This window comes from Bidens hawaiensis, unplaced genomic scaffold (assembly GCF_021521415.1).
Source record: "Bidens hawaiensis isolate Kalapana, Puna unplaced genomic scaffold, B.hawaiensis_p1.1 tig00014644_1, whole genome shotgun sequence".
Classification (NCBI taxonomy): Eukaryota; Viridiplantae; Streptophyta; class Magnoliopsida; order Asterales; family Asteraceae; genus Bidens; species Bidens hawaiensis.
Genome location: NW_027492278.1, coordinates 185,233 through 197,672, shown reverse-complemented (window position 1 = coordinate 197,672; position 12,440 = coordinate 185,233). Strand labels below are relative to the sequence as shown.

Here is a 12,440-nt window from a genome sequence, read left to right as displayed (position 1 = left end):
CTTTTGTGTGTTAGCACTTAGATAATTCCCATCATCAAACAATTCAGGGTATATAGATATGTATCAACATGTTTTTCACCTCAAAAGTTCGTAAAACAGTTTAAAGTGGGGTCATGAAACTCACGGTTTAATCAATATTCAGTAGCGCGACAGTTCAGGTTTTGCTTGACTCGTAATCACTGGTCTCTATAATTAATATTACAACAATATTAATATTTTAATATTATTATAATCTCAATACTAAACTGGGATGTATATCTAATCTGGGTATAGCTGGTACGCTCAGAAAATGTCAATAGGCTTACGAAACAAATACAATCAAAATGACCCGAATCACAAAAAAGAAAGAAAAAGTTTCATTTGAGCCAATGTATTTTGGTTGGTTTAGCTGTGACGGGGTATTACCCAAACACAACAAAATATAACAATACAAAATAAATACACGAGCCGTGCACAAATCGTATAATTCAACCCGATAACTCGACCCCGTTAAACCGAATAAGAATAAAAATGTTATGATGCTGAAAACATGAAATAGTTTTGTTTAGGTTAGGTGGTTAAAATAAGAAAAGAAGCAAAATTAAGGGTGCATTCGAAAACAATGTCCCCTGAAAAAGTGCAAGTTCTCCATTTGTTTCGGCACTGCTCATAATCATAATCATACATACATACATACATACGCTCCTCCATTTCCAAACCAATAATAAGAATAATAATAATAATCTTCTCTCTAGTGAATAACAACGATGATGATGATCCCCATACAAAAACTCTAATTAATAATAATCTCTGGCTAACTACCGCATTCTGTATCCCGGTATGATTCAGTTCCAATCTGTTTTCCCTCAATTACTTGTCCCAGATTTCAATTCGCCTTTATTATTATTCGTCACTTATCCAGATTTGTTAGATTTAGGATTAGGTTTAGATGATTAGATCCCATAGTTGTCTTAATTTCTATTCAATTTGTATTGACCTAAATAAATGTCATGTATGTATGTATTTAATGATTTCTTTTCATGTATATATTTTTATTATTCTATCAAATCTGTGATGTGATGTGATGTGATGTGATGAAGATTTACCTTACTTTTCGTGTTACAACTAGACCTGTAAATGAACTGAACTATTCGTGTATCGAGCGGCAGGAAGTTTGTTTATTTAATAAATGATCGACATTTTCCTTCATTCTTTTATGTTCGTTTATTTATGTACCTTTCGGATGAAACTTTGGATAAGTCATCTACTTAATATTCTTGTATATATGTTCGTTTGTGTCCATTTAAGTGCATTCGTTTACGTTTGTTCATGTATGTTTGTTTATCTTTGTTCATTTATGTTCGTTTATCTTCGTGAACTGTTCGTTTAGATTTTAAATGAATGAACACGAGCATGTTCATTTTTTAAATGAACGAGCTTGAACACAAATATTTGTCCGATTAAGTGTTCGGTTCGTTTACAGCCTGAGTTCGAAGGATTAATTTCACATTTCAGCATCAAAAAAGCTATAATTGTTTAGGAAAACTGATAGTTACATTAAAGTATATAAACACTTTCTAAAATAAGAACACATTGATGCTATTCTGCAGTTATTTTGTGAACTGCAATGTCGATGGGGGACGAGCCTTTGTATCCGATAGCAGTGTTGATAGATGAGCTAAAGAATGAAGATATTCAGTTGAGGTTGAATTCTATCAAAAGGCTTCCAATGATTGCACGCGCGCTTGGGGAAGAACGGACGAGAAAAGAGTTAATCCCTTTTCTGAGTGAAAACAATGATGATGTTGATGAAGTTCTTCTTGCAATGGCGGAAGAATTGGGTGCGTTCATTCCTTATGTTGGAGGAGTAGAGCACGCGCATGTGTTGTTACCGCCTCTTGAAACATTGTGCACTGTTGAAGAAACCTGTGTAAGAGAGAAAGCTGTTGAGTCTTTATGCAAGATTGGATCACAGATGAAAGAGCATGATTTGGTTGAGCATTTTGTACCAATGGTCAAGGTTAGTTTGACCCCAACACTATAAACAAACAAACGCATCTAATAATATCACAATCGAAGAGTAGGGTCTTGGGAGGGTGAGATGAGGGCAAATACTGATGCATAGTTGAAGCACAAACCATAAACACGGAATAAATTTCAATAAACTTTGAAAGCAACTGAATGAACAGACCATTACAAGAGACTTGGTTTTCAAAAGCACTATGGCGATCAATGTGTTTTGATCCCATAAGCCGATGCGTGCGCTGCTAAGATTTCATTATTAGAAAGGTACTAAAAATTATTTATACATAGTGTTTGAACTTGGTAACTTTTAAACACTAAAATGCGTGATGCGGGATATATTTTATATCAACTCTGGTCAGACATGTTTAACAAATGGTCTAATTTGATCAAGTACTCAAACCCATTGCAATCGACTATCCAATTTGTTCAAATTCTGGTCAATCGCATAAAGTGCTGCATCAAGCATAAGATCGCATCAGATTGTATCATGTGGATGCATGCATTTTAAGACCAAGACAAGATATGCCCTTTTATAGGGATTTTCTAAATTTGGCAGGTTCGCCGAATTTTCAGCATTATAAATTGGCTAATAAAACTTAAAATTAAAACCATAATAGACACGTAAATAACGGTTTAGGTTAAAAAAATAAAGTACTAAAGACTGATGAAATTGGGGAAGAATCTTGATTTACGAAATCGGGGCTTTAATACAAAGAATTTGGGTCTGACAGCTAGATCAAACCACCGATGGTTATTTGCCTTATGATCCGGCTCGTTGAGACCTTTCCATTCGCTGGTTATCGGCCCCTTAACTCCAATCAAGTCTACCAGCTCTGGATCAGTTCCTCATGAAATACAAATAAGATAAAGTGTATATTAGTAGTAGAAGATAAAATTCCCAGAAACCAGCACTAAGCTTTTCTTTAATGATGATCACACTGTTGTGCAGAGGCTGGCAGCTGGTGAATGGTTCACTGCACGGGTATCTGCTTGTGGGTTATTTCATATTCCTTATCCTAGTGCTCCCGAGAGCTTGAAAGCAGAACTGAGGTCAGTATACAGCCAGCTATGTCAAGATGACATGCCTATGGTTAGAAGATCTGCTGCTACAAATTTGGGGAAGTTTGCTGCTACTATGGAACCTGCTCATCTCAAGACTGATATTATGCAAATATTTGAGGATCTTACACAAGATGGTAAATTGTGCTTATATCAGTTATTGCTTGAAGTTATAGCCTTTCGGTTATGAATAGGGTTATAGAGAGATTATTTTCTTCTTGCAGATCAAGATTCTGTACGTTTACTAGCTGTTGAGGGTTGTGCTGCACTTGGGAAGTTGCTTGAGGCGCAAGATTGTGTTAAACATATTCTTCCAGTCATTGTCAATTTTTCTCAGGTAAACTTATATGTATACTTTCTATAGTTTGATAGTTTATACATTTTATTATTTGGCCAACTCCTGCCTTATTATTCTCCATCATAAATTTCTGCAGACAGAATATTGTAGCTAAAAACTTCACTTCATATTGTATTGAAGTACTTAGTTTTGTAGAACCCTTTCTAATAATCTATATAGTTTGGTATTTGTGAAATGATATTTGATTCCATCCATTTCTTTCTGAAGTTGTAAGTTTTATTGGGAATGATGACAGTCATGAGTCATGACATTGGCCTAATCTGTCATTATATTGATAGATTGTTAGTGTGTTATTGTTGCCCTTATTAGAGTTTAGGTGTCTATTCTAGAAGGCCACAATATGTTCTTCATATTGATATTCTTTCTTCAATGAAGATGCGCATTTATTGTGATAACAGTTTTCTCTTCATATTTTGTGTATCCGTTATATAAGTTATTCATTTCTCTATACATCTTTCTTCTGAATCAGGACAAGTCATGGCGTGTTCGGTATATGGTTGCTAATCAGTTATATGAGCTATGTGAAGCTGTGGGTCCCGAACCTACCAAGTACGTTTATATCTTAATTTGAAGCTATTTTTCAAGATGAAATGATGAAAGTTATCATATTTATATAACACAATGGCTGAATATTAGGAGCTTGTAATCTTGTATTTAATATTATAGCATCATTGTCACAGTCATTTTGATGAACTCATTTTTATTGAATTATTCAATAATTACTATTCTGCCCTTTAAAAATGGTAGGTCAGAACTGGTTCCAGCATACGTGCGGTTACTTAGAGATAATGAAGCTGAAGTACGTATCGCAGCTGCAGGAAAAGTCACCAAATTCTCTCTGATTTTAAACTCAGAACTTGCAATTCAGCATATTCTTCCATGTGTAAAGGTATGTTGACTATCTTCCTGTTGGTCAAACACCGTCATTAAGACTTTTTCGTGTGTTATTCTTAACTTTGGATCTATACTTTTTAGGAATTGTCATCAGATTCTTCTCAGCATGTTAGATCTGCTCTAGCCTCTGTTATAATGGGCATGGCCCCTGTTTTAGGAAAAGTAAGTGTTTCATATTATCTACCTCAGCACAATTTATTATGTTTTGATCTTTATTTTTTATTTTTGCTAACTGTCACGGGCTCACCGATACCCTGCTAAGTGCTAATCAATGGAACTTGCAGGAAGCAACAATTGAACAACTCCTTCCTATATTCCTTTCACTTCTAAAGGACGAGTTCCCTGACGTGCGCCTCAGTATTATTAGTAAGCTAGATCAAGTGAATGAGGTATTATATATACTCTTATATTATATTAAAGAATAGACTTATGATTAATATTATGTTTAGAACCACTTAATTATGGATGTATCATCGTTAATGCAGGTCATTGGGATTGATCTTTTGTCACAATCTTTACTACCAGCCATTGTTGAGCTGGCAGAGGACCGACATTGGAGGGTTCGGTTGGCTATAATTGAATACATACCTTTATTGGCTAGCCAATTAGGTGTAGGTTTTTTTGATGATAGGTTAGGTGCTCTTTGCATGAAATGGCTACAAGACAAGGTTAGTCACTTCTTCACACTCATGTCTGTATGTATATATATAATATATACAATATATGTAATAATGCATTATGTGCTACAGGTTTATTCAATCAGAGATGCTGCTGCTACTAACTTAAAGCGCCTTGCGGAGGAATTTGGGCCTGATTGGGCATTGCAGCACATTGTTCCGCAGGTTTGTTATATAAATTTAAGAGTTAATTACAAGGATGGTCCCTATGGTTTGGGCAAAGTAAAACCTTTGGGCAATGTTTAAAAGTTGCAAGTTTGGGGTTTGAGGTTTCAACTTTTATAACAATTTTGGGGTCTAAGGCTAGCTTTCGTTAATTTTTATGTCACCTTAGAAAAAATGACAAAAGTCCAACTGTCCAAGTAAAAGGATATTTTGGTCATTTTTTCTAAAGTAGACGTTAATGCTTAAAATTTGCAAGTTTGGGGCTTGTGGTTTCAATTTTGTAAAAAATTTGGGGTCTAGGGCTAATTTCTGTTAACTTTAGGTAAGATGATCAATAAATCGCTAGAATTAACAGAAAAGTCAAAGGGTATTTTGGTCTCTTACCTAAAGTAAAACTTAACATTTAGAAGTTGCAATTTGGGGTTTGAAGTTTCAGTTTTCTAACAGGTTTGGGGTCTAAGGCTAACTTCCGTTTACTTTTCTGTTAACTTTATATAAAATGACCAAAAAACCTCGAGTTAACAGGTAAGTCAAAGGGTATTTTGGTCATTTGACTTAAAGCTAATAAGAATTAGCCTTGGGTCCCAAATTTGTTACAAAATGAAACTTCAAACCCAAACTTGCAACTTCTAAACATTGACCCCGAAGGTGTTACTTTGCTCAAATCACAGGGACCCTTTGTTTAATTAACTCCAAATTTAATTATTAATTTAGATTTAAAGCTAATGGTTGCATTTTGATGTTTGTGTTTTTCTTGGCAGGTGCTAGATATGATTAAAAACCCACATTACTTGCATCGAATGACCGTTCTTCGTGCAATTACTCTACTTGCACCTGTTATGGGGTCAGAAATCACGTGTTCTAAGTTGCTTCCTGTGGTGGTTGAAGTCTCCAAAGACAGGTGAATAATGGTTTTCAAATTATATCCATCGGTGTTCTTTTATTATTATTATTATTATTATTATTATATTTTTTTATGTATTTTGTTATTTATAATCAACATATTGTGTTATTTCAGAGTGCCAAATATCAAATTCAATGTAGCAAAGTCCTTACAATCCCTAACTCCCATTGTTGACCGTTCTGTAAGTTACTTTTTCCCCGATTAATATATTTACAACCGTTAATATCTTGGCATTTAAATAAGGCTGTGAATTTCTGACACAGCACAAACCTAACATGAATCACCGGTTTGGGTCATGGCTGACCTGACCTGTTTACTTTAATGAAGTTTTAAAAAAGTGTTATTTGTCACAAATAGGCTTGTAGGCAAAACGAACATTCAGTGATCATTTCTTGAAAGTTCGGCGGGAAGTTTGCTTATTTAATTAAGGAACATGAACACATGAACACATGCCTCGTTAATTTATGTGTGTTCGTGAACATTCGTGTATGTTCGTTCATTAAGTTCGTTCGTTTACGTTCACAAGTATATTCATTTAAATTTTTTGGCCCATAACAGCTTAGCATAGTTAATAACTTTTTAGGGCCAACAGATTGTTCTTCACTTTACTTTTAGTTAGTTTTTGCTTAGTTATGTTCGTTCATCTATGTTTAGTTTTGTTCGTTCATTTACGTTCGTGAACCGTTTGTCTAGACTATTAACGAACGAATATAAACGGAACCATTCCAATATGTTCATTTTATTAACGAACAAATACGAACAAGAAAACCCCGTGCGCTTGGTTGTTCGTGTTCAATCGTTTGTTTGGTTAAAGTTAAATGAACTTCATGTTCGTTTGGTTTGTTTACAAGCCTCAGATTCATTTGAGTATTTTTTGCCAAAATCGTGTTTTATAGTATAATGTGATTTTTTAATAGACATTTGTATTTTTGGCTGTAAATCTGTAACTTAAGAATATTAATATGCAAAAATATAAAATCCATATAAACAATGAAATAAAGTTCGGGTTAAATGGGCAATGTTCATGTCAACCGGTACAAACGCATGTCATAGTCAAGTTCATGTGTCTTGTATGATTTTGGGTTCTTTCGGTTTGACCCATTGACAGTTGAACACGATCCATTTAGCGGCCTTCATAATATTTGTTGTTCAGGTTGTGGAAAGTACGATTCGACCATGCCTGATCGAGTTGTCTGAGGATCCGGACGTTGATGTCCGTTTTTTTGCAAACCAAGCACTTCAGGTGATCGATAACAAGAGCTCAAGCTAGGGAAACCCGAGCTGAATTCGTCTCAAGTGTCATCTTTCTTTTTTTGTTTTACAACGGTTAATTTTCTTTATCTTTATGATTTGGTCATTTAAAAGAGCACATTCATATTTCCTCGTGTTAACGAACAAACTGAATTGAATTGAAAGATCCATGTAACTTCTTAATAAATGAAAAGAAGCATTGAAGATTTGTAGTACAATTGTTGCAAGTTCAGTTATTATTTCTTTGAATGTTAGTGAAAAATGAATGTTCTAACCATTTGTTGTGTCCTATTGTATATCAATCATTTGGCATGGGTGTTTCACTTCAGAGATGAGGACAGGGGAAAAAAAGTTAAAAACTAAACATAAAAATCATTTGAACCAAAGTCAAAACAATTTGCCTACTATGAACATATATTTTTACAGCCATGTGTCACAATGGCCAGAAATTCTTAATTAATTGTTCCATGGTATCATCATTCCTTGGAGTTGGGACAAAATCACTTCATGCATGTCTGTCTAAATCTCCGTTTTGACTTATTATTTTTTACTTTTTTTAATCATCAGTTCCATTAAAATACAGTTGAATTGAAGCCATGTAATGCCTATTAACACGGGTTAGTACCTTGGTAGCATTATTATAGTCCTTACAATAATATATGACTTGTGAACTTGTATTTTTCCATTATCCATTTTCTTATTTCATTATTCTTAATCCCAACTAAACAAGGCCAACACCCCCTCCCTCCCTCTCTCTATATAAGTCCACCTATCCTGCACTGTCACCTCATGCCACCGGCGTACAATGGATCACGAGTTAATTAGCAGGTCAACTCCGGACGATGTAGAGGATAACGCCTTCTTTACGGAACTCACAAGGCAAATATTATTGCTTCTTAAATATGAAGACGATGATCAAGTACAAGTTAAAAACAAGTATGTCACAACGTTCAACCAGCGATTGGTTGGTAAATGGTCGGTGCTTCCGGAGACTGTTTTAGTTGGTGGGATTGGGATGGTGGGGAGGTTTAGGTTCCTGATTGGATGGGGAGGTTGTGGGCAGCAAACGGTGGTGGCACCGGGGTGTTTATACCTCGTGCCACACACTGGTCCAGAAGAAGACATAGTTATAAACCAAGGAAGAATATTGATAGTGGCCGAACACATCCAACAGCCAGACACAAGAATGTTGGACCATCATATTCATATATAGTACCTACTTGTATGCCTCATAAGTCATAAGTTATGTAGTTTGTATAAAAGAGAAAATCAGATGGACAACAAGCAATATAAGTGGTTGTGTTCACGAGTTGGTTGGTTGGAATATTTGTTATCTGATTATCTAAAACAGGTTGTATGAAAGTTTTAAATGGGTTGTGACGAAGGAAAATAAACGAATTAACAAGAGCGTATACGAATTGGTGGGAATTTGGTAGATGCGTGAAGAAATCGAAATAAATCTGAAATTGATTTAGAGATTTACTTGAATTTTCATGATAACGAGTTGTCATTGACTCATCAATGTATTAGTTGTCACGTTAGTTTCTTCATTGTCAAATTGATGAAAAGTGTTAAAATTTTCTCATGTAATGGATTATGCGTTCACTGAGATACAAGCTTTTGTCTTGAAGAGTTATTTTTCCTTTTCTTTTAATCTTTTTTCACATCTGCCTCGGGTGATATTCGACATATTGCAATTATATATGTCGTGTCAGAGCTCGTGAATATCCTGATAGCATATTGTGTTGGAGTATATCAACCTCTCCTTCCTTATGATGGTGATCATGGGGAAGGACCAAGTGTCATGATCGTTGGTGACAGAAACGTCCACAAAAACCAAAAGGGTGGTTGCTATAAGTTTTCAGTATCCTTGTAAGGGTGGTTGTGATCATCCACCTCTTGTAAACATCAAGCTATAGAGGTTGAAACTATAAAGTTGGAGTTGATGGAATAGAATATATATGTTTAGCATGGTGGAGGTTCATAAAATCAAGACAACAAATAAAATAACTAGGAGAATGTAGAGAATTAATTGCTTCAATTGTGTTCCTACAAGACCATCTTCTATGGAAGGGCTTTGTCGCCCCTCCACGTAAGAAACGGGACATCAGAGCCCCTCTCCATTACGTCGACCCATTGTGGTTTAAAGCCTCTTTACCGCCTCATTATATATGTGTGTGTGTATGAGAGAGAGAGAGAGAGAGAGAGAGAGAGAGAGAGGTAGGGTGGCTCCACGAAAATACCCAAGTCGCCCGTCTTCACGCTATCACCCCACTCCCATGTTGCCCTCAAAGATGCCCCTCTATGGTGTTTTGAGCTTTAAAACCCCCTAAATCACCCCAGATCGCCCACAAAGAATTGTCTAATGGAGTGTGCTGAAAAGTCAAAAAGAAATCGATAATGGATGAAAAAGTGAACAAGGGTATACCAAAACTTTCTACTCTTAAGAACTTGAGAATCTATCATTTTCAAGTGACGGAGATTAATGATGATGAACAAATAACTAATAGACACGTAAACCACCATAAATCTTCATAAGTTTACAAGTTACAACCAACACACAACCTCATATATATACTTAAATATGAGCCATGAATCAGTCCCAATATATCCCATGATATTACGGACCTTCATGAGATATATAACAACAACAACAACGATAACAACAACAACAACAACAACAACAACAACAACAACAAAGACATACTTACAAGTCAAGAGTCACTTATGGAAGTTTGAGAAGCAAGCCACCCTTCCACAAGAACTGAAGCTTCTTTAGGCTTGTTTAGTTGCAAAGAATGACCAGCACCCTACATGATACAAATGATTCAGTTACTATTATTTTTCGTAAGGTTTTAACGATATAACCGAAAATCTTAAGATCAATCCAAGTGTCATGTTTCTTACCTTAACAGTTGCATACGTTAATGAGTATCCTGCGGTTGCATAAGTCATTTTATATCTACAAAACCTTGCGAGATTAGTTTTGTATAAAACATGCGATTTCATAAATTAAAATGGACTAAAAATTTGATCTCACCCTGCAACTTGAGTATCAACAAACCATGGGTTCCATGGGCTTTCAATTGAGACATTAAGAGATTTTATCCATTTCTCTGTGGCCACATATGGAATGATCATATCATGGTCACCACTGTTAATTGAAATTATTAGAGGAAGTTATATAAACATTATGAAGATCAATGTTTTAGATATTAATCGTTTATTATTTTAGAGACAAGATTCAAATGAGCATCATATATCTACCTCATGATCAACACTTGACAATTTTTTGTAACAAGTTGTTTATGGTCGTCAATCGTGCTGAATACATTATATTGGTAATAGATGGAGTCATTTTTCCCGAAAGTGTAATGGATGGTTTCATTGGTTTTCTCCCACACGTCTATTGTTCCCTGCACGATAAAGAAGTGAAGCTGATAAAACTGCAATAAGTTATAACCGCCAAATTTCATACTATTTCACAAAGAGTTACAATGTTTTAAATTGTGATAGTTCTTTACTTATAAAAGTCACATATTTGGTCTATTCAAAGACATAAAATTATAACTTCGTTTTTCTCGGGGACTGTGGCGAAGCTTGGGCTTCGTCACGTGGATGACCGAAGTCACGGAACCAAAAATTTTTGGGTTGACGATTCCGTCCGTGTCGGTGATTCGTTTCGGGTCGGCTCAAACATTATGACATCTATATATCTATTTTTATGGCAATGGCAACGGGCGGTAGGCAGTGGACGATGGATGGCAATGGCTGGTGGTCTCCGGTGGGAACAGGGGCGCAAATGAGGTAAGGTAACGGGTTTATTGGTTTTCAAAATCCAAATCATCCCTGTTTTTTTATGTTGTTGTTTAAACAAGTTTTTATTTTTACAAATAGTCCCCTCTAATTTTGAGTTTTATAAAAACAAAGCTTTTTTTTACTATTCGACAATTATTTTGTAACTTTTGTTTATAAAAACTACGAGGTTTTATAAAAAAATCAAACGATAGGGTATTATATATATAAAAAAATAAGTGTTGACTATAGCTTTTTGGAAAAATACCTCGAGGATGACCACGGTTAATACTTATAAAAATTTTCAGGAAAAATCGCAAACTTTACCCTACTAACCGAAAAAACGACACTGACCGGAGCCACCCCAGATCCCCAAAGAGCTTCACCCATGCTCGGAGAATTCATTCTTATTCTTGCAAAAAAATTTGTCTTATATAGATAAAGATATATTATAATTCGTACACTATACATAGTTTAAAATGACGGTATTATTAATACATGATTCAGAAAGCTATTCAAGGTCATCAGAAATGCAAAACGTACATATCAATTGGGCAGAAAGAGTCGATGTGAGCAACATACCTCGCGGACATGGAGAGCTTTCTGGACTTCTTTCTCATTTGCCCAACCATCTAAAATTACCTTAATTTCGGCCTAAAAACAAAATGAGTTGTAAAATCACATTATTTTCCTCATTTTGTTCTTTATGTAAAAATGACGTGCTCGCGCATATATGACTGCTTATTTACTTAGGAAATGATAAATATTACCGTATCATCTGGAACCGTCCCGAGTATATTAGAAAAGTTAATATCACTTGTGCACTGAAAGTAGAAACCAACTAGGATTAAAGTTGTGGTCATACATGTTGAACTTGGAAGTGGATATCTAGAACAATGCTACACAAAAGCACCGACTCACGGTTTGCTCGAAGAGCTTTTGTTATTATAAATCAACTTACAAAAAAAAAACCTAGATACAAAATAAATAGAAAGACACTAATGGGTTTATATACACCTATGCATATATAGCAATCCTAACCAAACTCAACTAGGACTTTAAATTCAAATGAACTAAATAAAAACAATTAAGGATAAATTCAAACACTACTAAAAGATAAACCAAATCTTTTAATTATTATATTTTTATTTCAATCTTGATCTCCTCCTACCGCCTCTATGAGATCGAACTGTACCATCCTTGAATGTGCCCAACAAATATTGTTTTAGGTTTAACACGCCCTATCAATATTTACTTCTTCAAAACTCCCTCTCAATCTTGACTTGTTCCACCGAGATTTCTAATTAAATTAGACCTTGGACCTTGTTAATCT

At 35.1% G+C, this 12,440-nt stretch overlaps 2 protein-coding genes across 2 annotated transcripts in view; one reads left to right on the top strand and one right to left on the bottom strand.

The window, feature by feature from the left end:
• Positions 1–773: 773 nt before the first annotated feature.
• On the top strand, positions 774–7,370 carry LOC143547136 (uncharacterized). The gene is made up of 13 exons (XM_077038633.1): positions 774–817; positions 1,590–1,999; positions 2,954–3,200; positions 3,288–3,400; positions 3,891–3,970; positions 4,169–4,310; positions 4,397–4,477; positions 4,600–4,704; positions 4,801–4,983; positions 5,065–5,157; positions 5,919–6,058; positions 6,176–6,242; positions 7,215–7,370. The coding sequence occupies exons 2-13, from the start codon at positions 1,607–1,609 to the stop codon at positions 7,329–7,331; spliced, it is 1,761 nt and encodes a 586-aa protein (XP_076894748.1). The 5' UTR covers positions 774–817; positions 1,590–1,606; the 3' UTR covers positions 7,332–7,370.
• Positions 7,371–9,943: 2,573 nt separating this feature from the next.
• Positions 9,944–12,440, bottom strand: part of LOC143547133 (serine carboxypeptidase-like 16) — a 34,937-nt gene continuing 32,440 nt past the window's right edge. Inside the window, exons 9-14 of the mRNA XM_077038631.1 lie at positions 11,878–11,931; positions 11,690–11,761; positions 10,580–10,728; positions 10,353–10,466; positions 10,220–10,274; positions 9,944–10,122 (exon numbers count right to left, since the gene is read on the bottom strand). Of these exons, the coding sequence (XP_076894746.1) occupies positions 10,027–10,122; positions 10,220–10,274; positions 10,353–10,466; positions 10,580–10,728; positions 11,690–11,761; positions 11,878–11,931 (540 nt within the window). The 3' untranslated portion in view covers positions 9,944–10,026. The remainder of the gene's footprint in view (positions 10,123–10,219; positions 10,275–10,352; positions 10,467–10,579; positions 10,729–11,689; positions 11,762–11,877; positions 11,932–12,440) is intronic.

What these genes read in the sequence shown, in the direction of transcription:
- LOC143547136 (XM_077038633.1), top strand. Translation starts at nt 1,607, where the DNA reads ATGTCGATGGGGGACGAGCCTTTGTATCCGATAGCAGTGTTGATAGAT. An exon ending in TCATTGTCAATTTTTCTCAG is followed by an intron (nt 3,401 to 3,890) that starts GTAAACTTATAT and finishes CTTCTGAATCAG; the next exon opens with GACAAGTCATGGCGTGTTCG. An exon ending in GTTGAAGTCTCCAAAGACAG is followed by an intron (nt 6,059 to 6,175) that starts GTGAATAATGGT and finishes GTGTTATTTCAG; the next exon opens with AGTGCCAAATATCAAATTCA.